The sequence below is a fragment of the Poecile atricapillus genome, chromosome 3, assembly GCF_030490865.1.
Source record: "Poecile atricapillus isolate bPoeAtr1 chromosome 3, bPoeAtr1.hap1, whole genome shotgun sequence".
NCBI lineage: Eukaryota > Metazoa > Chordata > Aves > Passeriformes > Paridae > Poecile > Poecile atricapillus.
The window spans coordinates 63,903,047-63,929,566 of NC_081251.1; the positions used below are offsets into that span (position 1 = coordinate 63,903,047).

The following is a 26,520-nucleotide window of genomic DNA, read 5'->3' on the forward strand; positions in this document are numbered from 1 at the left end:
ATATGCATATGGAGAAAGGTTTGCTAAAATGGATGATTTCATTACTTAAACTGCTGAAAAACCTTAGACAGGAAGCAAACATTTGCAGCCGGGTTTCAGAGATGAAGTGTTCTGTCATAATGTGGGAAATGCTTTTATCCTAGGTGCTACCCTGTTGTGTTCTCCCCTCCAGAAGCTCTTCTGATGTTTCACAGGCATCAGAGGGTACATTTCCATTAACAGTCTCCACCAGAAGTGAAGGATTCAGCACTCTGTCCTCCACTCAGCCCACAGGCAGCAGCTGGCACAGCAGACGGGCATTCCTGAAACTGCTCTTGCGGGACCGACTGCGCTACAGAAGGAGCAACTCTGACGTCAACAAAGTGAAGAGGACTTCAGTTTGGCAAGGTGACACATCACACACACCCCACCATTACCCCTGTAGCACAACAAACAAAGCTTCATTTTAACTGACACCAAGAACCTGGATTTACTCCGCCCTTCAAACTTAAGGCAACTGGAGTAATTCTGTAAAGAGCAGGTGTAAGAAACTACTCCAGAGAACAGGGAAAGAAGAACCCACACCATTAGCTGTCTGGTATTTATTACTTTTTAATACAGAGAACTCACAACAAAATATTCTCTAACAACACATGTAAATGATATCATAACCAATTATTTTAATTTCATCAACATTCATTTGCTATGTACATATTCTTCCATCTGCAAAAGTGCAATCCAAGAATGTCTCAACAAGAAACCTTTATGGACAAGTATATTTTTGAGGGGTTTTCTCACCAGTGGCCTTACAACATGTTTGTCCTTGGTTACTTGGTACAGCAAAATGAGGAATACATGGGAGGGGGAAAAAAAAGGAAAAAAAAAATATTGGGGTAGATGCCTCCCTTGTAGGAATATTCCTTATTTTTCCAATTAAACTCACTATGAATACACTGCTCATTACTGGAGATTTTAGTGTAAATAGACTATAGGATAGTCTATGGTCTGGCTATAAAAAACTGTAGTTTCAATGACTCTGCAGCATTAGACAGAACAACAATTTCAGGCTGTTCATGTTGGTAGATGTCAAATTACACATCAGCATGTAAAAGATGTCCATTTTGTTAGTTATGGTTATCAAAATTTATTTATAGACATCTTACTGATGGATGAAATCAGTGTTACACATCCAAAATATGAAGTCTACCTAAATGCAAGCCTCTCCTATAGAAAGGAGAGTTAACTACTGGAAAGAAAAGCATTTGCACATGCAACTCCTATTACTATCACAAGGAGTATCGTGCACTTAAGAAGAGTAGAATGAACCTCCAAATCCAGAGGACTGCATTCTCATTTACAAAACATATTTTAGGCAAATTTAATCTGACCATGGGCCATCTTAAAAAGAACACACAGCATCAGAAAAATGAAAGGTAATGAAGAATCAACTAGCCAAATAAGCAAAGCAGGCAGGTCCCTAGCTAGGGAGGTAATTTCCCTTATGATGCATTTGTAAGCTCATAACTACTTCCAGTGCTTGTCAAGACAGAAAGCAGAACAACTGTGGTCTAGTTTAACCTCCAAAGTAGCCATAAGGTCCCAAAGAAGTTGCATTTGTGCTTCCACTTCTGCAAAGCCCAGGAAACTCTCCTGGCCAAAGGTGGGGGCTGACTGCTTCACTGGAATCTGCATGTTACAGAAAACTGTGCACTTTGCAGTAACCCAAGGGTAGCTTTCAGTATCAACAAGAAGCAGGGAAAGCCTCTACGAATTTGGGATAATGTACTTTGGAGTGAAAGTTCAGAAGAATCTTTCTGTAGCTTAGCTGGTTTCCACTGAGGATCATTTTTACAGTGCTATGTGTGCTGCTAGCCTCCAGTTGAGAGATGTGTTTTACAAGAAAATAGGCATTTCCTCTAGCAGTAGATAAGACTCATTTAACAGCAGAATTAAAATGAAAAGCTGGCAAAGAACTAAACTGTTTTCTTAAATAGATTTGTATGTAATTCCTTGTCAGCGTTAAGACTTTAAATGTGCTTTCCCCTTCCCATTTTCTCAGTCTGCTTCATTCCTGGTTTTGACTTGGATGTATTATACAATCTCTCATACACTTGTTTTTAAAGCTGACCATATTCCCTTTATTCCATGTCTACTCATTTCTGATTGTCACACATACAGGTCTAGAGAGGCATCCAAGAACTTAAAGGGCAGAATTATAAATTAGGCTACTCTAAGAAGCAAGTGAACAAGTATCTAGGACAACTCCAGATCCCACTTCTCCCCTACCATGTGCATTGTACAGTGACACTTCCTCTCACCCCTGCACAAAAAAGTGGGCACACAAATGCCATGTATCCTATGTGGGAATAGACTCATGACATGTGACTGGCACTCAAGACCGAACCTACAGGAAGAGATGTAAGCTTTAATTGCTCTCTTTAATTGTTTAATTACGGGAGCTTTGTCTTTGCTGCATGATTTCAGGCCACTGCCAACAGCTGCTGTTTCCTGTCTGGTCTGGTTCTCATGGTACTGCCGGGAAACACAACTCCAACCTTGTTAGCCACCCTAACTCCAGCAGGTTGCTCAACACACCATCACAGCTGAAGGGCTCATCCTTGTGGAGGAGTTAATCCAAATTATAATTTGATTGCTCTTCACAAGGGAAGTCTACGCTGCACAGCTAATTAGGTTTTATCTGCTTCCTGCTCAGGTATGCCCAGGCCAGGTCCTGCTCCTATGGACAATGGGTGCAGCGCTGGTCCCACTGCCGCCAGGCCCAGTGTAACTTTGTGGTAGCCATGAATGGACAGTGTCAGAAGTCTCTCAAAGTCTTTCCCATAATTCTCCCAGATTTTCCCAAAACTGTTGCAAAGGGGACAACTACACAAAACTCCAAGAACGTGCTCCAGACCCAAAACCAAGCCCAGGAACTCGCACAGAAGGAGAGGAGCACCAGTGCTGAAGGCTACCACAGCCTGCTAACACGGCTGTTCAGACCAGCACTGGACCACATGTGCTGCGTGGCACCCAAGGACACTGCCACTCAAACTGTGCCAACATAAATGCTCTGTGCAGCCTGGGTATTCCTTGAAGGGTAGCTAATGCTAAAAGGAATTAATTCTGCAGTGAAGACAGCCAGGAAATAAAACTCTGAACTTGGCATTTTTGCGCACAAAGAAACATGGATCTTCAGCTTGAGTTTTATGTGCACGATAATTTTTTAATTCAGCAGAAAGTGTAATTTTCAGTCCAACATAAGAAAAAACACTGTTTTGGCTTCTGACTGTTTTGTTTTCTTTCCCAGGGTGGCAGACTATCAGGGCCATTTTCAAGACTGTGATTTCAACAGATACACTCTATAAAGATTCTACTTTGGAAAAACAAAAGACTTCAGAAGAAACAAAAAAGAATCCCACCATGTAAACAGAAACAAAACTCACACCTCTCCGGTGGACAAACACTTTTTGCTATCAAGAAAAGCATAAAAAAACAAACGTCCCTTAAATCTCAACTGATTTGAGAAACCAAGCAAAAGATTAATGACCTATTTTAAAAAATTTATTTAAGGAAGAGAGAAATGGGAGTCAAGAAACAACAACTGCAGAGTCTACATGGCCAAGCCCTCTGATACAAATTCACTGCTTAATGCAGTCTATTATGTACAGCACAGAGGCATGTGGAGAGTAAATATGCTAAGTTTGCTTTCTTAATAAAACATCTCCTTGTTTTTAGATCCTATACTGAACACAATTTTGAAAGACGAAGGTGCAGCAATGAATTGTTTTAAAAAGTGATGACATGTTTTGTACTCAGGACCTCTCAGTTCATACAGGTCTGAGGGCCCAGCTCCCATTTCATGGCTCTCCTTCCACACCAGGCACACAAGCCTGCAGCAGGCAGCAAGGCCTCAGTCCCACCAGGCACATACAATCCCATCCCCGCTCAGCTCAGCCAGTTCCTTCCCTTAAATGTCTGTGAAGAAACACCTTTAAACAATGCATTTTAAGATTTCCAGCTTGTTTTGGTATGAGCAGATGACCCAGCTGGGCACATGACAGCCCTGTTGGAAGCAGCACTATTGCCTGCACTGTAACTCAGTGAGGGCAATGCACATCAAACACACATGGCAGGAAGACACGATGCCAAAAGAATTCATTCAAGATTGCATTTTCTGGCACACATTTACATTCACTTGTCATGATACCTTAGTTTGCTCCGGTCATGGGAAATCTGAAAGAAAACCTGCTGAGGGGACTGGCAACACAGGGCCAGCTCCTGCACCCCTGGGAACCAATGTAAAAGGCTAAATGAATTCAACAGTAACAGAATCATTTCTTTCCAAGGATTTCCCATTTCCACCAAGCTGGAGGAACAACCCTACGCAATTACCCATTTTCCAACAGGACATATTTCTCTGTCCTTTATGTCTCCCCACACCCTTCCTATAAACTGAATTACAACTATACAAAAAAATAAACCCAAATCATTTTTAGCTGAACTTTACCCCACACATGGGATATACTGAAAGGCCATTAAATTGGCTTGCCTCCAACCTTCACAGAAATCTTGTCAGGAGGATTCTGGTTTTAACAACATGTATATATACATATTAATATGTACACTGACAAAGAAGCTGCTCTTTCAGTTAGAAAAGAAATTAGATTTCATCACAGAATGAATCCTATAAAAAGATATGTAATAAAGTTGAAATACCCATAAAATAGCTATTACTAAAGCAAAGCTTTCGTCAATAAGCCTCCAAAACTTTAAATGAAGAAAATGGCTTCACGAAGTGGTAGTCTAGATTTCCACAGTGAGGACACTGCTGGACGTTGCTGTATTCAGAGAAATACTGCATGCCAATCCGCACATCTATTACTGGCTTCCCACAGTGCTTACAGTTCAGTCGAGCCTGTAAAAAACAAAGAAACAAACAAAAAAACTTTTTGAAATAACCACACTCCCCTCAGCTTCTCACCTCTGGAAAAGAAGGTGCCAGAGGCAGTCCCCTGTCCTCCTCAGCAGGAGAAGGGGTCAGTCAAGACTGTCAGTAATGGCATGTGCTGGTAAGGACATTCCTCACCTGGACTGGGAACTCACAGGCACACACCATACCTTTCACATTGAAGACCACCACCAAATTCTGGGGAGTGGGTTACCTCCCACTCTGACTGATGGGAGGTAGAGAATACCAAGGTTTATTTTGTGCTGCGTAAACTCTGAATCAATTCCTCAAGTCCTAGCACAAGAAGTAGTGTCTCAATAAATCATTAATGAAGCATCAAAGCAAAGAGAGAAATTTCATATTTGTGTCATGCAATTCAACCACTTAGGTTGACGTTTGAACATCATCTGTCTATGAAATACACCAGCATTTTAATCTTTTGGCTTAACAAATGTAAAACTTGATCTGCTTTATCAGCACAACATGGCATTATGTCACTTTAAGTATCTATTTAAACATTTATAGTACATATCAGGTTACACAAACTAAACATCAACACAAAAACCATTCTACAAAATCCAACTGAGAAAGAAGCAACATTAACTGGGTGGATATGAGAAATAATTCAAGGTCATAGGTGAGAAAGGACGGAGCTATTAATATTCAGCTGTTACAAAAAAGTGAGACTTCAGAAGAAATCTAGCTGAGAAACACAGCCCATCTGATACAAAGAAAGCAACAGGCAGCATGAAAGCTCAGCAAGCCCTTTGGAATACTCAAGAGAAGCAGAAAGGATTTGAGACTGTAAAGAAGTTAAAGAGTAAAGGTGACAAATGAGCAGTGAGGGCCTGAGCTGCACCGTAGTTTAACCTCACAGCCCAGTACACTAATGAAAGCTTCAGCCCTGAACTGAAAAGAACAAAAAGTATTGTCTAGGCTGTCTTGATTTAAGAGATTTTCCTGAATGAGGAGAGGAGGAAATTATTAAAGTACTATCCCTGTTGAGACCAGACTCAACAAGAAAGAAATCAACAGCTTCACTACTATCTGCCCTGCTTGAAAAGCAAAAATTTTAAGAAATACAATCTACTAGATTATGAATTGTTATGGAATTCTTAACCAAAGTGTTTTCTCCTTTACTACTGTCCAGCGCATCAGCTAAGAGTTAGTAATCTGACAATGGCTGCAGTTCATTATTCTACATGCAGATTTCTGATGTAGAATTAAATATTTTGAAGGAAGGCGTGAAATTACTCAAAATAAATCCAGAAAGGCAATTTGGAATTACATTATATATCATATTTAAATGTCACTTTTCTGTATGCACAGAACCATCTGTAGCAATCATGGTGAAACAATAATGCTTATTATCTGGCAATCACAGTCATTGCAGCTAATGCTTTTATAGTCAGTTCTTATACCATGTACTGTCACACTGTCCATTAATCATGTAATTAAGGCTATTGTATAATAAGCTCTTAAATCTTTTCTTGTACATTCAACAGAAGCAATTCAGATTTAAAGCTGCTGACTTTTACAAAGGTAGAAAATCAGTATCAGCTTTCTTTACCTTTAAAAGTTTCTATTTTTAAAAAAAGTTACAGCCTCAAGAGAAATTAAATTCGGAGGTAATATATCAGTCTGTAGTTATAATTGCTACCAATGTCACCTTAACCAGCAGCAGCAATACCACATGCCTTCTGAGCAACACATTTTGCTAAATACGTTAAATTCAAAATAAACCATCATTTTGCATACTGACAAAATGGTATTTCAGATGGTTTAAAGTATGCACATTACCATAAAGTGATCCCAGTTTGAATGGGCGCATCTCTGCAAGGCTCCTGTCCTAACCTACTACCACCACCTGTCTGTCCAAGCATCTCAAGCAGAGCACTGAATCATTCCCAGACAGATGTTTTTTTCACAGCTGTCTACCCCTACCTGCACAGCAGAAGTGCTCTGTCCACCACACGGACAATTAATTCTCTGAAATGCAAACAGTCCTGCTGTCTCAGGCACACATCTACTCTGGAGTAGCCCCAGGCACTGGATCTTCCTCTCTCAAGGCAGAGATGAGGTGAGAATTTAATGAACATGACGTTGCTTCAGGCTGTGGGTGGGTGAGTACCATCACCAGGGTCAGCCACAACGAAGAAGATTAAGGAAAGATGAGTAATCACCAAGCACAAAGACACTCTGAACCTTTCTGCTCCCTTGGTGCCTTCTTGCTACAATTACAATAAAAGACAATTTATGAACTAAAAACTCTGGAAACAAGAAACATCTGCTCAAAATGGAACTATACCTGACACTAGTGATGCTAGTGATGAAGCATCAGATTTAATTACCAATGCATTTAAAGGGAGCTTTATTAAAAAAGCTAAGTGTATTAATCACTGACCCTTGCAATGACTTTAGTCTACCTAAAGGCCATTGCACCTCTTAAGACAAAGGGAGAGAACCATCAGACCTCTTGTATTGCGCTCATAGGTACAGGCTGGAAAAGAAGGATGGAAGGAGGAAAGGGAGAAGAGATACACAGCCTTGACTTTATCTAATCAGTTGGAATTTCACCTCATGAGTCTTACTTATGTATGGTACTAACCTGACAACAGGGAGATGCTGCCAGAATATCGTAGGTATACATAGTTCCCAGCTGATGCCAGCTTCCATCCCACCGGGACTTGCACTTAATGCAGATAATTTTGTGAACCCCTTCTAAGCAGTCTACACAAACAGCATAGAGGTGCATAAGCCTTCCTGTGGACAGAAAAAGACACATCTTAAGGAGACAGAAAGAGAAGATTAAAACAGACATTTTCTGAAATGTGGTATCTGACCTTTAGGGATACAAATCACATCTTTTTTTTTTTTCTTTATAAAGAGTGAATTATAAAGTACTTCTCTATAGGAAATACAGAGGGCTTGACTGAAGCTGTGCAGAACTCAGGAATTAGTCATCACCCTGCCCACTCTCCCTTACATCACTTGCTGATAGGTCTTAGCAAAATATTTTATAAAAGGAGTTGCTAAACCTCCAAGAAGAGATGCCAGGTTAAGCTGTAAGATCATCTGCTGTGTTTCCAAAACCAGAACATTGCCCTAGCTTCATCCCCACCTAACGTAAAAAGTGGAGAAGTGCTGAAGCTTATTAGCAAACTTGGTACAGATTCATTTAACAACTTGCCCATATCTTCCAGCAAAGAGGGAACCAACGACCTAATATTCCCCACAGAAAAAATGCAACAGTCTGAAGAGCAAACTCTTTTCGTGTACTTTCTTCTGACTGTTCATTAACAACAAGTATATTTACATTACATATTGCACATACAAAGACCTTAACATGCCATTCAGAACTATGACTATATTGAGCTCTATCACAGCCTTAGGCTCTGTATGCACAATGATTTTCAAAACCTGAGTAACATTTATTTCTATAAAAAACAAGTGGCTCAGACTTGAAAATCAAATATTTTCACTACATACATGTGATTAAACTAACCAATGCAAAATCTGAGACCAACTTTCACCAAAAAATAAACTCCTACATAAATTATAAAGATCTGGAAACTAGATTATGCCTGACTTGTAGTGACTAAATTTATTTGCAACTTAATAGTTGGCTATTAGAAGTGGCCTGACAACGAGTACTAATCCTGTAACGTACCAGATTTTGCACTGCTATGTAAGACAGGGTTAAGCAGTAGCGAAATTACAGATCAGCAACAAAGCAGGACTGTGTCTAACATGTGTTCACCTTGGACTGCAATTTGTGCTCTAGCATCAAAGCACTGAACACACCACAAACTGTAATTCAACAGACACATATCTCGTAACTCTTCTACAAAAAATGGGAACAAAATATTAGTAATTTATGGTTAGTCTATACCAGACACTTCTGAAATTAACAGTCTGTGTTTTTACTTGTTTTGGTTTTTAAGCCAACTATTTTAGAAAAACAAGAAAAATAGACTCTTCTTAAACTACTCATACAAAATGCACTTGCTAGTGTGAGCTGGTAAAAATTGAGTTACTCTACACTGGCACGTTCAGCTTTATAAAACATGATGGGATGAAACTAAAATGTATATAATATACATATAATACATATCATTAACTCTGTTCCTAATAATATAATAAACTCCATTCCTAAAGTGAACACTTGAGATTGGTGATGTTCAAACAACTCTATGCACAGCACTTGTGTTGAGCAGGAAGATAAATAACTTTCCCCATCTGAAGTTCTGCATTGTTTCTGCACTTTAAAATAGTACATTCCCTCACCACCTAATTTCAGGATATTTTTTGTATAGGAAATGAGGCACCTGGTATCTTAAACATGTCTGAAGTGACTTTCTGTACTGAAAAGAAAGTAACAGCCTGGAATAGCACCTTACAGCTTAATTTCATTTCAAAGAGTACTTCTGGTAATAAACCGTTTTACCCAGGACAAGGAGGCAAAAATTTTAACAATTAGTCACAGCAACTTGTCTGAACAAGTTTTTCAGATATATCATCCAACAGTTAAGAAATAATTAAGGTAAAAAAATATAATTTCACAGTTTCATTCTTAGAGGCAAATGTTAACAAACAATGAGTTTCACTATTACTAAACCAGCTTTTTGTACTGATAAAATCACAAGCACATTGTGTGACTCCCCACCAAAGAAAATAAGCATAGTTATCTCACATACATATACTCTATTTATCTTGGAACTTTTCGGGCTTGTGTATTTGCCTATCCTTTTTTCTCCTTAAAGTACATTAGGCAAGACAGAAACAATAATGTTAGCATGAATACAGTTTAGTGGCTTAGTGCACAGTGATTTAAAGAAAGAAAAAAAATAAAACACAAATTTTACTGAGCAAAGATATGTTACATAACACGTATTATGACCATGCATGGGATACAATGTATTTTATTGAAAGGTGAGAAATTTTAATGTTAAAATACTTCTGGTTAATGCCTTACCAACACATGTTTTAACATACAATTCTATGCTTTTGACCACCAGACTAGGAATACGTTGTCTGACTTATTTTAGCCATGCTGACTGCCAGCAGGCTGCAGCACAGGCACATCTAGCCATGTACCACCCTGATCACTTAAGCCTGGGCCACATCTTTCAGGAAGAGCTAAGGCTCACACTCATTTGTTTCTCTAGGAGGAAAAAAGAAACACATGCTGTGGTCTCAACTCATCTGAGACCTAGGACATTATCAAGACATAGCTCAAGCACGTCCAAGTTTGGAAATAAGTCTAATACCTTCACTAATACACTACTACAATTTTAACACACCATATTAAAAGCTTACTCTTATTATATTAAAAGCATCCAACCCTTCCAGGCCTGTGTTATCACAGGCCAGACTACAGCCTTTTCCATGTTTAAGAAATAGTACCTAGCTACAAAACAAAACTGATACTCTCTAGTCTGAAAGCAGATGAGAGGTACCTCACCAGTGGTACAAATACAATTTTCACCCAGGCTGCAGCAAAGCATGCTTAAATTGAAAAGGTTGCTTAAAAGGTTGATGTATGCTCTCAAGAGATAAATGAGCAAGCATATGCTCCAGAACAGATTGGCTGGAAAATCTTCTCATCGTCTACCTAGAAATCAGATCAGAACTTGTTTAGTTGTAAGCCCAAACACAAGGCATGGATCTTTCTATATGGCATCTTTTTGTAATTCCTTCTAAGTGTTTCAATCTGATCCACGTGAGTATTTTGGACATTACTTCAAGCTTTACAGAACTGCTTAAAAATGCAGAATCGGGATGAAAATCTGCAATGGCAGGGACAGGGCACAGAAGGCAGTTCCATCATTTAATGAAACCTAGCATGACTGACAGACAACCTGTACCTTGAAGGTGACAGGGAACATCATATTCAATCTCATCATGTCTTGATGGGCTAAGGAACAGGGTCCCGTCCACCAGCGGAAACTGTTCAAACACTGGCAGCGCCCTGTGGCACAGAGCACAGTTTACAACGTTCCTGTGGCTGGCACTGAGAGCAGCAAGGATGAACTTCCGAAGGTCCTCCCCTTGGCCCACCTGGGCGTCGTCTTCCATCCGCACGTGAAAAGTATTCAATTTATGCCTGGGGATGTGAGTGAGCAGCTCAGATAGATCGAGCCTTCTCAGAAACTGCACAGGGGTATCGAAGTGTCCTGATCTATGTGCTTGCAAGCCAGCTGCCCCGTAGTCAAAATGTGCATTCCTGAACATGCCCCCACCAGCCATGTTCTTCTTGTGGGGCTCCAGGTGAATGGCATTCTTCAAAAACTCTCCCAAGTATCGGGAGGAACGAGGGCCGCTGAAATGCGTGGGGGCGAGGATAGAGTAGCCGGTGGGCGGGGACTGGCCGGGAGAGACACAAGGTGAGCGAACGGCATAGCTGCCACCCATGACGCCCTTCTCCTGGGAATTCTGCCTGTCCATAGAGTGCCTTCGCTGGAGGTCGTTACTCAAGCCTTTCTGCGGCTTGTTGGCCGGCCTGCCTTTTTTGGCCTCCTCTGCTGACTCTGTCATGGACCTTCCTGTACTCTTCTCCAACACTGATTTCTTCTTCTTGTCATCCTGCATTCGCTTCACCTGGTACCAGTCCGTGTCCTTCTTTAAATGACCCTGCCCACACCGACAAGAGCAAAACCGAAAAGCCAGGTCATATCCCTTCTTGGTCCACATGTTTTGGCGACACTGCTTTTCGTTCCAGCTCCTGGCTCTGCCAATGCAATTGAACTGGACAAGGATGCTGCTTTCCCACTCGTAGAAGCACTGAAGGTGCATCCAAGTGCTGTAGGGGCAATGCTCGTTGTTGCATATAACCTTCTGGTAGTCATCCTTCTCCAGGTCCACCGGCCTTCCAAAGCTACAGATCAGTGGAGTAGCACAAGGAGCTTCTGTGGAAGGTAGAACAGATACATTAATAACTTAATGGCCTCTTTATTGCAGTACTTTCTTTAAACACTGTGACAAACACACGCAAGGTCTTACTAAAAACCTGGCTTACTAAAGAGCCACAAGCACTACCTCTGGGTCAGTGCAAAAAGCAGTATTTGCCCAAAAGAGATAAGAATGTGAAAGGAGATAAGGAAATGCACAAATAAAGAATGAAAATGACACTACTATCTGTTTAATATTCAAAACAAAAGCACCTCAGAAGCATTAGCCCTCCTCAAGCATTTGTGGATACCATTGCAAGGCCTTAAGAAGCAAGGAGAAAGCGCTGTGAATGTTTCTGGAGGGCTCCTTTGAACCCTGAGAGGCAACATGGAGAGAACTCACAAAGATATCTGTTTGGAAAACAAGTAAGCAATACAAGTAAGCAAGCAAGTAAGCTCAGCTTCACAATCATGGGGAGAGGCAGGAATTGATCTTTGAGACTGAACAAGAGACAACAGCTAGGGAAGAGAAGGAAGAAGCAGAGAATTTTGAAAAGCAAGACAAAGAGGTTACGTTCCTAGTACAAAAAGGAGGGCCTTCATTACACTGCTTAGGCAAATAAAGACCTGTATTTGCCACCACTGATCTGGATAGCTAAATTTCACAAACCAAACAGTTCTGCAGCACAGACAGGTGAAAAAATCCAAATGCAACATGGTATTTTATCAGCAAAGTAGCAGCTTTGCTGTATCTTTGAGAAAGAACAGTTTCCTTCAATTATCTCACAGCAACGATATCAGCTTCTACACAAAAAAATGCTCTACAATAGAATGTTCTGAATTTATGAACCAGTGACATTTCCCAGTTCCTCACCAAAGTACGACAGACTACATATAACTCCCATTGCTGGCTGCTCTGTTGCAGCTGGGAGACTCAAAAGGGATTGGAAAAATTCTACTGGAGTTTAAGTAAGTAAAAGCAAGAACTTTTTAAATGCTATAGCGGGTTGCCCCCCACCACAGATGCTTACTCAAGTATAAAAAATATTTCTCTGTATTTCTGTCTTCCTAATTCTTCCACTTCATCAGAAAGTACTGCTCCAACAGGGCTGTCAGGCTGCCTTTTAACCTCTGTATGGCTGCTTTCAAATATTAACAGGCTTCTTCAGGGTCTTCTGTGTTCAAGTGCTGCTCACCCTATTTAAAACACAGCAATCAGCTTCCTAAAGTTCCCCTGAAGTCCCAGCCAGAGCCCCAAGACCTATGGCAGAGGTGCACAGAGCCTTGAGGAGAGAGACTGCCATGACTGAAGTTTTTTTCCCCTAGGACTTTAAATTACTATCTGATGAACAGGCAAAAAAACGCCATTCTGTTGTACTGTTTTCAATCCCATTCTTATCACTTCTTGCACAAATAACACAAAATAATTTGCAGTCTAATTAGAGGTTTTATGCTGCTAGACATATTTTGACCCAACTCGGTAAGAGACACACTATCCATCATCACGTGTGCTACAGCAGTAATGCACAAATCAGATGCTCTACAATAACTGACTTTTGCCATGCTAGTGGTCCTTTTCCCAGCAAGTTTTTGGAAAAGGCTATAAACAAACAAAATGTTCAAGGCTACCTTCAGTAAATTCAAGATTATTATAGTTCTTAAAACTTACACTGAAGAAAGAGGCACAAATAACACAGAAAAACTTTCCTGAGACAATCCCTGGAAGATGCCACATCATTCACTTAACTTCTCTGTCCCTGTTTCTAATTCCAGAAGTGGCACACTTGCAAGAGGAGTTCTTCTGCAATACCTTTCCTTCAGGGATTGGTCTATAAATTGCAAGCAAAACACATTCCCCAAAGCTTTCCTTTAAAGAAGAAAAAGCCTATTTAATTTCAAAATATGGACTTTTCAGACATTAAAAACAAATTACCAAATTGGAGAGAACAGAGACAAGAGAGGCTTTCCCTAGAGACTCATTGGAAGTTCTTTCTGTACATGTGACAAATATTTAGTAATTGGTCATCTCACGTCTCTGAAAAGCCCGCTAAGAATGTGCAAGTTTGGAGACGTCTTTGAGAAGTAACAATTTTATTGGCTACCAGTGACTAATTTTTCTCCACTCTTTTACTGTGTGTTATTAAGTATAATGTTGCTATTATTTACTATAATGTTGCTGGCCAAGAGCAGGAGTGATAACTTACCTGCTCTGAAACAAAATCTGTCAGTTCACGAGTTCAAAGAATTTTCCCACCCATTCTCCTAAACTTTGATTCAAGTCATACTACCACAGCAAGCATCTCTGCAAAGATTTTCTTCCTTGTCAGTCTTTCTTTCATCACATTTAAGGTCTGAAAGCAAAGTTCACAACTATAGCATCCTTATGCAATCGACCTCAGAGAAGCCAGTTAAACTGAACCCAAGGACGGAAAACCATCAGAAGTCATATGTGAGGCAAGGAACTGGAGGCACCAATATGAACAGTTCTCACCTATGCATTTCCTTTATTCATCTATTTTGGTACACATTCCTTTCCACCACTGCAAGAAGGCAGCAAAAAAAGAACATGCCAAAAATCCACTTACGCTCTCACTGTGTTTCAGAGAGTAAATGTTCTAACAGTTGCAGGTATAATTATAGCTGACAGCTGAGAAAGTACTACACAGACAAGTCTAGAATTTAATACAGACACTATACTTGTTCATCCATACCGGCATAGTTAACTGACTAGAAAAGGAAAGTGTTTCCTTGATTAGCCTTTGAAGACATTTTTGAGTTTGTAGGATCTCTAGTCCCCTGAGAAGTTTACAGACTCTTCACTATGTGAACAAAAAATGAAATTAATAAAATAAGTGACTGAAGTACAAAAAACATCACCACAGCCCATGTATTCCACAGAATATGTCTGCAATTACTCAATTATGATCACGTACTGTGTGTCTAGAGGCTAAAATAAAGGCGACTTTCAACCGACTTTTTTTCCCCTTCTCCTAGTCAGTCAGTGGAAACACTGTGGAATGAGATCTTCTCCAGTTTCTCCTTAAGAACTTAGAGATGCCAGATTACCTTCCCACACAGCATAATTATGGGGAAGAAAAGGCAAAGCTGCAAGTTCTGGACAGCGATGTCTTCTTCAACATTTAAGTTAACTAGATGATTACAAAGTTTTCACACATTCCCTCATCTGGTCTGCTTTCTACACAGTGTGAATTGGCTGGTCACATAATCACCACCGCAAAACCAGGTCTAAGCAGGTGGAAGACAGCTACAGAAACAAAGCCTTCCATCATGCAAAAGATTCCAATGAACTTTTAAATGGTGGCACTGAGATTGCTTTGGAAAACATCATTGCTAAGAGAAGAAGCTGGTCTCTACTCGCCTCTTCTGGGGACTCATCTGACATTTCACTACTGTCGCTGTAGCTGCATAGGAAATACTCCAGAAAACTAACAGGTCTCTCTGCCATGTTGCCATGCTCCACAGCACAGGTTATGCCATGCTAATCAAAGCACCTGCTTTCACTGATACAGATTTGCTTTTGTCAAGTCTGCTGGTTTGCCTTGATTAAACTGCTGCAGTATTTCCACAACAGAAACTGAGAAGCCCAGCCTGGCTAATTTGTCTCAATCGAAAGTTCTACTGCTTTCTGTAGTTTTCCTGTATTTAAGAAAGCAGAAAATTCCACTGCCTGAAAAGCATAGAAAAACCTCAAGCCAGCATTTGGTTTTGCCACACATTTCAAATTCCAGCAGGTGTATCTGTACAAAACAGACTGTGCAGGACCGAACATCCCTTGCAGACTTCTCTGTACCCATGTCTCCTGCCAAACATAACCATGCCACATGCTCCTGCACAAAGAACAAATGAGAAACAGAAAACAGCAGTTTTTGTGCAATTTTCCCAGTTCATGGCAACAGATATGCCTTAGAAGCAAAAGAGACAGCATTCAGATAAGTATGGGAGCCACATTTCAGGTAATGTGAAGAGCTCCTCCCATTAATCCCCACCCTTAAAAGTGGTCTGAAACAGAGCACTTTTTTCACTATTACAAAACTTTAAAAATTCTTGTTATCAAGCCCTTAAACTTCCCATAATTAGAAATAAATTTTGATATTTTCTTCAAAAAGTCAGAGCTAGAATCATTGACTTCATGTTTTATGATGACGGTGTTAACGATCACGGTCGAGAGAGATTATGATGGGAAGTAAATAGAAATTACATGGCCAAACTGCCCATCCACACCTATAGCCCCAAGCTGATTTGTCACCTAAATATAATTTGCTTTCAAGTAGCTAACAGCTCAACAAGTTTCTGATTTCCAAAGCTATGAAACCCAACTGCAGGGAAAATGAAAGATTACATAGTATCAGAGCAACATCCATTCTCCCAGCAGCCCCTTTCAAAAGAACACCAAAATAAAGATAAAAGAATTTCTGCTTAACTCTCAGTTTCAAGATGGGTTTCACAGCCTAAGAGAACAAAACATGACAGCATGCAGTTTTGTGTAGAAGAACAGCTTCAACGTAGGCTGTCAAGTTGCAACTACAAGCGCGTGCTGCTTCTTTCAAGACGCTATGTTTCCACATAAAAAAATAAATGTTTTCTCATATTCCTCTGTAGTGATTTGGAACAGTGATTTTGAAAATAGTTGGAAGGAGCAGTACATAAATGTCTTCCAAAACAGAAATAACATACAATATTCCAAACACACATACATTTGTGCAAAGATAGCTTAATGTTTAAACAAGGTTATGTTTCACGTTTGACAGAGCCACCATAAAATTAACTTTTCTTTCAAAAACGAGAATGACAGAAGACTGCAAGGAAGCTGGATTGGTTTGTTTGGCTTTTTCTCATTTTCTCTGTTCAGGTTTATAAACATCCATAAAAGCCAGGAATAGAAATAGAAACAGAACATCTGAGAAATACTTCTTTCAACAACAAAAAAAAATCCTCCTACATGAATTGGTTCTACCTTTTAATAAAAAAGGCAGTATGTGAAGACCATCCTTCCCATTTTATGACCCAAATGAAAGCAGCAGAACAACAGCTGCCTGAGGAACTTCCTTCTGGTGAAGTATATTAAGGAGAATGTTGTTTACTTCTGTTTATACACCCATCATAAAACCAAAGATGCACCCAGCAAGCCAAATGCAATGATTCCATGGCTTCAGTTTCGTGACTGCTGTCATTTGTTCCAAGTCCTCAATGCAGATGCCTAAAGCAAAATTCGCTCTTCCCCTGCTACGCTCCCACATTATCCATTGTGTTAAGCACCAGAGTTTTTCAGTCAGTGAACAGAAACAGATAATTATTTCCCATACTTGTTGGCATAGGTTTCAGCTCACTGCACAGATTTGCCATCTCTGGTAAAACTCAAGGGAGGTGTTAAACATGTGAGTCTGGGGGCAGAGGAAGAGGGAAGTGCGGTGGTGGCTGGATGAGACGGCCCTACTGTCATCTTAAAACAACTGTCAGGCAACAGTAGGTTGTGCTGGATCTGGAAAAAGAAATTATCTCCAAAAGAAGGGAAAGGTCTTGTCACTGGATTGGTTGCAAGACACTGACTATGGCTTGCTTTCGGTCTACTGTTACTCTAGCATCTCTTCATCTATGCCAAGGACACGCTAGTTGCCAGCACATTACCTAGGCCAGAAGGGTTCCTGTGGGACATATACCTTGCAAACCAAACACTTTAACCTCTACTCTGCTTTCCCACAAACACTGCTCTCTTCACAACCTTACACAGCTAGGAATTGTTCGCTCTGCCAGCCTGAACCAGAGCTGAGTCATTCCTGGGGAAGGCCACTCCCTACCAACCATCTGCATGAATCTTCTGAATTTCCTCTGCCATCAGCATAGCTTTATTTTAATTGAAGTCACACAATATTAGTGTACTAATACTGTAATGTAGCTGTAGAAAATAAACCAGCACAACAAAACACACAGAAAGAGAAAACTTGAATTAAGTATCTGATGTATTTGCTTTGTTGAACCTTGTAATACAATCTAATTTTCCAAAGATTACCAAGGTGTGACAAAATGGTACCGTCATACTGATAACTGGTTAAATAACACAAATAATATGGCAATACAGGAATGGTTGGTCACTTTTCTAAGAGCCTAAGTGCAGCAGAAGAATGTAATGAGAAAAAACGTTTCACAAATTGATCCAAGAGGCAGGCTTGGATCTTCAGTGCAGCAGCAACAACAAATGACAGCTGACAAACAGTAAAAGAAGTATTTCTAAACAGCTCAGCTTGGGGCTTATACTGGTAACACTCACTGATGATGACTGATATCTCTTCAAAACTTCTTAAGCATTCTTTGCAGAATGATCAAGCTTCCAGGAGGATTCTCCAGGAGGGAAGGGAAAACAACAAGACAGCAGTACCTGATAAGCCACTCTTAACACAGGCTTTTTTCTGTGCCATGACTCCCTCACACTCTTGGAAAGAGAAGCCAAGGCCAGCAGTCCGTTCTCAGCAAGCAACGGACAGACACACTGCCATTGCAATGAGAAGTCGTCTGGAGTCAGTCTGGCTGACAGCTTTGCATCCATTACACACCTACATATTGACACTGCCAATCCAGAGCTCAATCCTGCCCCCAAGGACCATGCAGCTGCAGGCAACACCTACTCTCACAAGTGATTTAAGGAGAGCAAAGCCATAAGCAGCCCAGCTCCCTCATGCTTTACCCCATGTGCAAGACGTCACTAATTCTACTGAGCAGTAACATGAAGTGATTACCTTTCCCTCGAAAAGATTTCAGGTAATTTGGAGCTGCTAAACCCTGGTTCAGCTGAGAATTTAGGTGATGGGACTCCCAGAGGGCTCAGTAGCTGCTAGAAGCATCTCCATGCACTTCACTTATGTTAACTTCACACTTGACCTCCAAGGCAATCTCTCGACAATAAAACAAATAAATTTAAAAAAACCACACCTAGCAACTTGACATCGGCAGGAAAACACCATAGAAATCATGAAGGCTTAACTCATACCTGCCACATTAACACCTTCTAACAGCACAGTCTGAGCTAATGCCTGTTTATGAAATCAGCAAGTAGCATGTGATACAGTTCTCTGCAGCTCTCATTCAGCCACCCACACCCAGCTCAACCATCACCTCACCAAAGTAAGGCAGAAAATCAAGATTGAAACTGTACAAACTAAGGAAGATAGGCACTCACATCTGCACAGTAATTCTGTAGCTTGTTTACACAGCCATCTGTGCTCCAAGCTGAACCTACTGCCTATGCTGCTGAAACCCAACATGAGAATTCATATGGTCCTGTAGAAATCACCATAATCTCTACAATCATCATCTAGCCAACTTAGCCAGTTTCTTTCCATTGAATATGTGTTGTCCAAATACAGAAAACAATCATAAACAAAAGCTTTGGCTTTTGCTTGGGATGTACAGACCCTCTCTGTATAGGAGAAATCTTGCTCTAGCCTGTGCTGTAACACCTGAATCCAACTGGAAATATCCCCACAGAACAGACCTAAGCCTCTACCTGTATCAGTACCAGGATAACTATGTAACCCAAATATTCCCAGGTGAACACTGAATTGGTTTAACCAGGTCAGAAGACAATTGGTTCTTTGTGCCATTAGCAATCATGCTCCAGCTAGGAAGACTCCTCAGCATTGTGTGGATTTTTCTGATTGCCTCTATCACAGTGAATGCAGAGATTAATGACTATCTCAACACTGGTGGGCCTTAATGTGTTTTGAACATTGGCAGTTGCTTAGTCTGCACATGAATTGTTCCCAAAGAAAAGCACTTGCACCAATAAATCCTCTCACTTTAGCCTTCCAAGAGCTTTTAATAACTTAACTGCTACAGAGAACTCACCTTGGTGCTTCAAGAAACAGTTATTCTAATAATAACTAAAGCAGACTCTACAGCACCTGCCCTAGCAAGTTTTCAGTGGCAAACTCCAACTCATGCTGGAAGCAGAGGTAACTGTGGCATGCACTAGATGCTCTAATGCCAAGCACAGATGTAAACACTGCAGGCTGGACTCACTCAGACTGAGAGCCAGCTAGCCACCGCACCCAGCCTAAAAGCACAAGGCAAGAGAGAAGGGAAAGCAGGTTGAATCAAGAGGTATCAGCACCTTTTATATTTTCATATCTAAGGGTATTTGTGTCATTGGTCTATCCTTCCCAAGTTTCAGGGCGACAAACCATACTTTACTTTCCATGCTGAAAGCTAAAGAAGGTGGTAGAAACTCAGTGGGAAACAGGAGATGCAGTACCCAGCGTCTCTTCAAGACAGCAGCTCCTAATGTGGAGCTGTTGGGTCCCACAGCCATCTCCCTCCCGATGCCATGCTGGCTCCCAGCCTTGTCATGTAGCAACCTCTGGCATCTGTGTAGCACACAGAGACCCCCGTTGTACACTGCTCCCATTATGGGAGCACAGAGTGGAGATGGGCAGTGCCAGGCACACTCAATAGCCCAGCTCCAACAGAAGGTACCTCCTCTCCCAGCAGGAACAACAGCAATATCCCTCTCCAGCCCAGGAAGGAGCACTGATAGACTGAGAGAGACAAAGACATAAAGGTTGAAGTGAATGCTCTCAAGATAAATGTCACTAAAGTCTACCAAGAAATGCCAGTACTCCACTCAAAATCCCACAAGCTTTCAAAATGGAATTACCCACTCCAGTGACTAGATTACTGCTTCAAGAGGCCTCCTTGAAGTTATTTGAATTTCTACCAAAACAGTTTAAAGAAAACCCATGCCCTACTAATCCTCCTATAATTTAGACACCTTGAAGATTACCTATAGTATTTTACTCTGAGCTGAATGCAAGCTTTTCCTCTGTTTTTTTCCCCTCACACATCCTGCAGGAAGAAAAGCAGAGAAGGATGGATGTCTGCCAGACATGACAGTACTTTAATATCAAAGGATGTCTCAATATGCATGGATGTAAGCAAGGCTGAAGAAAACTTACAAATGTCTCCAAGGGCTAGAAATCATTTTGTCATTACTTGTTAGATCACTGGGAGTAAGATATGGGATGAGTACAGACAAAGCAAAGCAATCAGTTCAAAAACTGTATTTCCTTGTATGAAACAGAGCAAACATCAAGTCTAAACCTTACTCATGAAAGCACTACACTTGAGCAATAACTAATCACATGAATACAGAATGCTGTCAGGGCACTGATAACCATTTTGATAGAAAGTAACTTTAAAAACCCCAAACTTAAACTGGTGTGGACTCACTTGGATTAAAGGATAATATTTGACTCAGTAACATCATGAACATTATTCCATTTGCAAAGATTTACAGAACATGAACTGCATTTGCTATCAAAGCATGTAATTGCATAGTTTTAAAAACCCTAAAACTAACATGAAAGTCCTTTTGAACCTAATTTGCATTGATAGAGACAGAGAAATTTGCATTCAGTTGATTTCTGCAGTTAGAAGAACACAATGGTATTGTCGGCAGAATGATTTCCCCTTAGTAAATTAATCGGTACTAAATTTTGTAGTCACTGCAACAGAATAGAAACCTAATTTTCCAGGTGGTCTCACTGATACCAATGGGACTCCCTCAGGCTAAATAATAAGAAGATGCCAATACTAAACATCACTAGAGTGCCAAACTGGAACTGGATATTATATGCAGCAGGGAACATTTGACAGCAAATATTAATCCAGGCTTAAATACTACAACAATTCATTGTCTGGAAGCACATTTTTAAATTAAACATTGCATTGATGAATTTTCTGTCCCTCTTTAACTATCCCACATCCAGGACATAATTTTTTTTTTTTTTAACAAATCATAATTGTTGGCCAGTCACAGCATTCAACACATGAGTCACTGCTGTGCTAACTGACTTCCCTCTCCATACACTTCTCCTACATTAAATTTTTTATTTGAAAGTAAATTAGTCTAACAAATTTGTGAAACACAGGTGAAGTGTTCAAAAGCACACAAATCTGCCAGCAGCTCCACCTGCCAACCCACCAATTCAGCAACTCTGCCACTTGTGCAGTTTAAGGGGTCACCCATGGCAGGGGGAGAAAAAAAAAAAATCTTAAAAAAAGTGGCCAGTATACCATAGGACAGCAATTTAGAGACAGTTATGAGCTATGCTGAGGGCTTTTTTATTATTATTATTATTTAATTTGGCTGGCTTTAATGAATTCCATATTAAAGGGAAAAAGCATAGCTAAGGAGACAGCTTTTCCTTCTCTCTAGTCTTCTCACAGCACCAGTGCTGGAGAGAATGGAGTGACAACAACAAGGGGATGACAACAACAGCAAGTTGTTAAGATAGGGATGACCAACCCAAAGAAGAAGATTTGGCTCGACTAGACAATGAGATGAAGAATGGAAACAAGGCAAAGAAAACAGAGAGAATAATGAATACAAGGTCAGAAACAACTGTATGTGAAGACTAGAGCATGAGGTTTAGAGGATAGAGAAATAAAACAACTGGAGCAGAGAGTCAAAGTGTCCAGCCTCAGCAAGGCAGAGACAGAATAGGAATTTGCTCCTCAGATTTAATAGTAAACCCCACGGATTTTCCTCTTCTGATGATGGGGCAAAGTATCCACAAAATGTTATACTCATTTATGTCTGCAGATGAAGGTAGCCAACTACTGCCATCAGGAACACTGTCATTCATGGGCTAAGTGCAAAATCCCATGCAGTTGCTGGTATAATTTTACATGATGACAGCTCAGATTTTAAGAAAAGTAACCCCGAAAACTAGCTAGAAAATGAGAAAATTAAATTTTTTTTAGAAACATCAATCACTCTTAAGATAGGTAATCTAAGAAATGAGGCTTTCTGTGATATCACATCTCTGTTTCCCTGTGCACTGTGATGCTGTTAAACTAGTCCACCCACACCCCATAACCCCCTCTCCATGACCTGTGCATCACCTAGTGCAGGAAATGGATGCACTTTGGTCAAGAAAGATTATTAATCTATCATATGGTCTGATATGGAAGAGATAGGAACGGAGGACATAGCTAGAGGCTGTGAACCCCTTGATCATAGGCATGATCCCAATACCTGCTGAGAAATTAAGAGTGCAAGGTGAGAAAAGGCATCACATCTGGTCAGTGGTTATGCTCGCTGCGTTCCGGATTCTCCTGTGGGAGTCTAGAACCCTTAAAGCCACAGTTTGAGCTCTGAACATGCAAAAATTGAAATACCACCAAAAAAAAACATAAACAAATGCCCTCTTGGGGCAGGACGAAAGTCTGCTGGATATTTCTCAGTCACCATGCCAAAACTGACTGATTGTTTAAAGTGAAAACTGTGCGCAGATTGAGGCAAAATTTATCAAAATGTAAAAGTGAACAAGAACTTTCCACAACAAAGGGATGCTGTAATGGCAGCTCCCAATCATATGGCACAGCTAGTCAGGGCTGCACAGAGAAGCCCAGAGGAAATTAAAAATTCTATTTCATTATGCCACATAGATGAGGGGCAGAAACAATACATGGACCACACAGTGAACTGTGGAGACTTAAAAAAATCCCATATCTGAATCATTATCTCTTCATGAGTGAAGCAGGGTCCTGATGTGACTGCATAATTAGACATCATACTGACATCGTGACGCAAAGCCAAGGTCTGCGCAGACACTTTCAACTGTTAAACCTGCAGCTTTCATCTCTGCATACTTCTGTCCTGTCACATTCACGAAGGAAAGCAGGTTATGTCATTATGATCATCCACCACTTTTCCAGGGTACAGGTGGAGTAGGAGAGCGGTGATACCACAAATTACACACAAATTACGCTAGAGCAGCACATGGTGACAATGCAGAAGAGAAAAGTGAGCCCGGTGTCTCACAGGACCAGTGAACCCAGGCAGCACAAGTCACAGCGTGCAGCTGCACGGTCCAAAAGCAGCATGGCTAGGAGCTACCCTGCAAACCAGCAGACTTAATCTACAACCCAGACAGTCTCCCACAAACAGTCAAGACTTGACTGTGCACAGCAGAACTCTATTAACCCCACCGCTCACTGCAGCAGGCCACATCCTCCATAAACTGCTTAGTGAGCAAGCAACCCTCTAGAGCACAGCCTCTTACAAATGTCTGAAGTCTAGTAATGGGCTAGTTGCCTCCAGGGTTGTGGCTACACTACAGTGCTTCATTTCAGATTCATTGGGTTTGAGAACTTGATGGAATCTGTTATCACTGTCTCATCTTTTCCCTGCACATGAGCCAGATTCCCAATTCTGCAGCACAACCTGAACCAAAACTGTTGAAAGCTTTGCACGTACCAGCGAGAATACAATTTACAGAACTTACAGCTCAGGATTATCTGATGGGCAGTAGCCAGTGTAAAATAAAGCTAGCAACCACATCTACCCCTCCAGCCTTTATGATTATCTGAAAAGAAAAGCATGACACGATGCAATGATCCTGCCAAGGCAAAGATCAGGTGTGCTGACCAGGCACTGTACAGCAAATGTTGAAGCCAAGGCTGTTGTACCTCTGTTGTGAAGGGGCAAAAAGGGGGAAAGTGAGGGATTTGGTGATAGAGTCAAGGGATGTTTCTGACCATTAAAGTCATGTGGAAGCAGGGGGAGAGAGAATAAAGGAGTACCTCTGTTTGGATGTCAGAAAGGCAGCCTCAACCTGTGAGGAAGCCAGCCAGCACAGGGGAAGGATTTGTCAAGCACAGAGGATACACAGTCTCACAACCGAAAAAGACTGACAACTTGTCTGGCTAGCAAACTACCAGTGTTCACTGGCATCACCTCCTGTGGCATGTGCAGATGGAACACCGCCTCATCATCTACAGGCAATACAGCCACACCAGAAACGCACCACTACTGCCACTTGTGCCTGAGCAAAAAAAAAAAAAAAATTCAAAACATTGTTTCTCCCCGACCACAGAAAAGCCAACTGCAACGTGGATGTTGGAGATATTACATTACCATACTGAAGTCATGAGAAAAATACTCTAGCAATATTCTAACTCCTGTTAATGTCTCTTCTTTTTTTCCCTTATTCACTCACCTAAAGCAAATAGTAAAGAAAAAAACCCTAAACAAACCCAAAAATGAAATTTTAATAATTCTCCATAATTCTCTGGAGTAATACTCTTACAAAAACAGTCTGGCAAAGACCTTGTGAGCTAAAGTGATTCGTAATTAATTGCTAATATTTCCAAGGAAAAGTTTCCAATAAATAATACATGGGAATCAGACATCTTGAAAACCAAACCAAGACACTTGGAACTGCCCTTCTAACAGCAGTAGGCAAAACAACCACCACAAAACATAATACCTGTTGTAGCCACCCTCCCACTTTTGGAAAAGCAGGGAGAGTAAAATGCTGAAATCCAGCTTGGGAGAGGAAAAAAGTGAAGAGCAGGGACTCTGCACCACAGTTTGTACATCTAGCAGCACACCTAAGAGGTGGGGTTTTTTGGCTTAGTAAACCTGTAATAAAGTCTTTGCCTGCCTTTAGTTTTAGCCTGACACATCCTTTTGCAGCAAAACAAACAGGAATAGCAATGCAAGTTTCCGCAAGACACCACCTTACCGAAACCGCTCCGAACCAAAATCCAACCCACCGACCAAAGGCAGCATAAAATGGTTGATGCGAAGTGAGCACGTTACCCTGACAAACCCAACTGCTGTACAACGGCAAACAAAACTGACCGAAAAGCAGGACTCCATTTTTAATCGTGACGGAATAAAGTGGGGATTTTTCAACGGAGCTCCGATTCAGCCGCTTCCCGCCCGCCGGGGATGCGCTCTGCCCGCGGACCGCGCACCCGGGTGCCCCGGGCTCCCGCCGCTCTCAGCATCGCCGCCGGGCGGCCCCCGCTCTCCGGCGGGTCACCGGGCGGGGACACCTCGCCGCGCAGCCCCCGCCCCGCCGGGCGTTTCGGGGAGATCCCTCCGGCGGCACCGCGCACGGCACAGGCGACACCCGCCCGCCCGTCCTCCCGCGCATCCCCTCTCTTCGGGCGCGCCCCCGCCCCGCGGGTCCCCCCGCGCCGCCCCCCCGGTCTCCGCCGCCGCCTGCGCCACGGCGGGAGGCCGCGGGGCCCGGCCCGCCGCTCACCGCTCTTGACGTCTCCGGGCGCCGAGCCGCCCGCGGCCGCCGCGCCGCCCGCTCCGCCGCCCGCTCCGCCACCGCCGCCCGCGGCCGCCGCTCCGGCTCCGCCGCCACCCGCGGCGCCGCCACCCGCCGCTGCCGCGGCTCCGCCGCCCGCCGCCGCGCCGTTCTCCTGCTCGTCGCCGCTACTGTTGGCGCGCTTGTTCTTCTTGCCCTTGCCGCCCTTCTGGTTCGGCATCGCGGGCCCGGCCGCCGCCGCGGCGGGGCGGGCGGGCGGCGGCGGCTGCGGAAGGCGCCGCCGCCGCTACCTCCGGCTCATGGCGGGGCGGCGGCGGCCGCGCTGCGCTGCGCCGCGCCCGCGGTGGGCGGCGGGGCCCGGGGGGCCGGGCCGGGGAGGGTGAAAGGCGTGTCCCTCCCGGCCGCCCGCTCCCGCCTCCCCGCTTCCTCCCGGAGCAGGCGCGGGCGGCAGCGGGAAGCGGCGTGCGCGGGGAGGGGGGGCCGGGGCTGGGGCGGGCGCGGCCGGCGGAAAGGGCTTGTCGGGAGAGGGAAAGCCCCCGATCCCGCCGGCACGGGCTGTCGCGCCGCCCGGGAGGGGCAGGTCGGGGCGGGAGTGGGAGCTGTAGCCGGGGCGGGCCAG

The 26,520-nt window shown here is 42.4% G+C and overlaps 1 protein-coding gene across 1 annotated transcript; it reads right to left on the reverse strand.

Annotated features, from left to right (window-relative positions):
- Positions 1-571: 571 nt before the first annotated feature.
- Positions 572-26,237, reverse strand: HECA (hdc homolog, cell cycle regulator). Its single transcript, XM_058834807.1, has 4 exons — positions 25,890-26,237; positions 10,795-11,835; positions 7,536-7,690; positions 572-4,894 (listed from the first exon to the last, which is right to left on the reverse strand). Exons 1-4 carry the CDS (start codon positions 26,119-26,121, stop codon positions 4,730-4,732), a joined length of 1,593 nt encoding a protein of 530 aa, XP_058690790.1. The 5' UTR covers positions 26,122-26,237; the 3' UTR covers positions 572-4,729.
- Between the last annotated feature and the right edge of the window lie 283 nt (positions 26,238-26,520).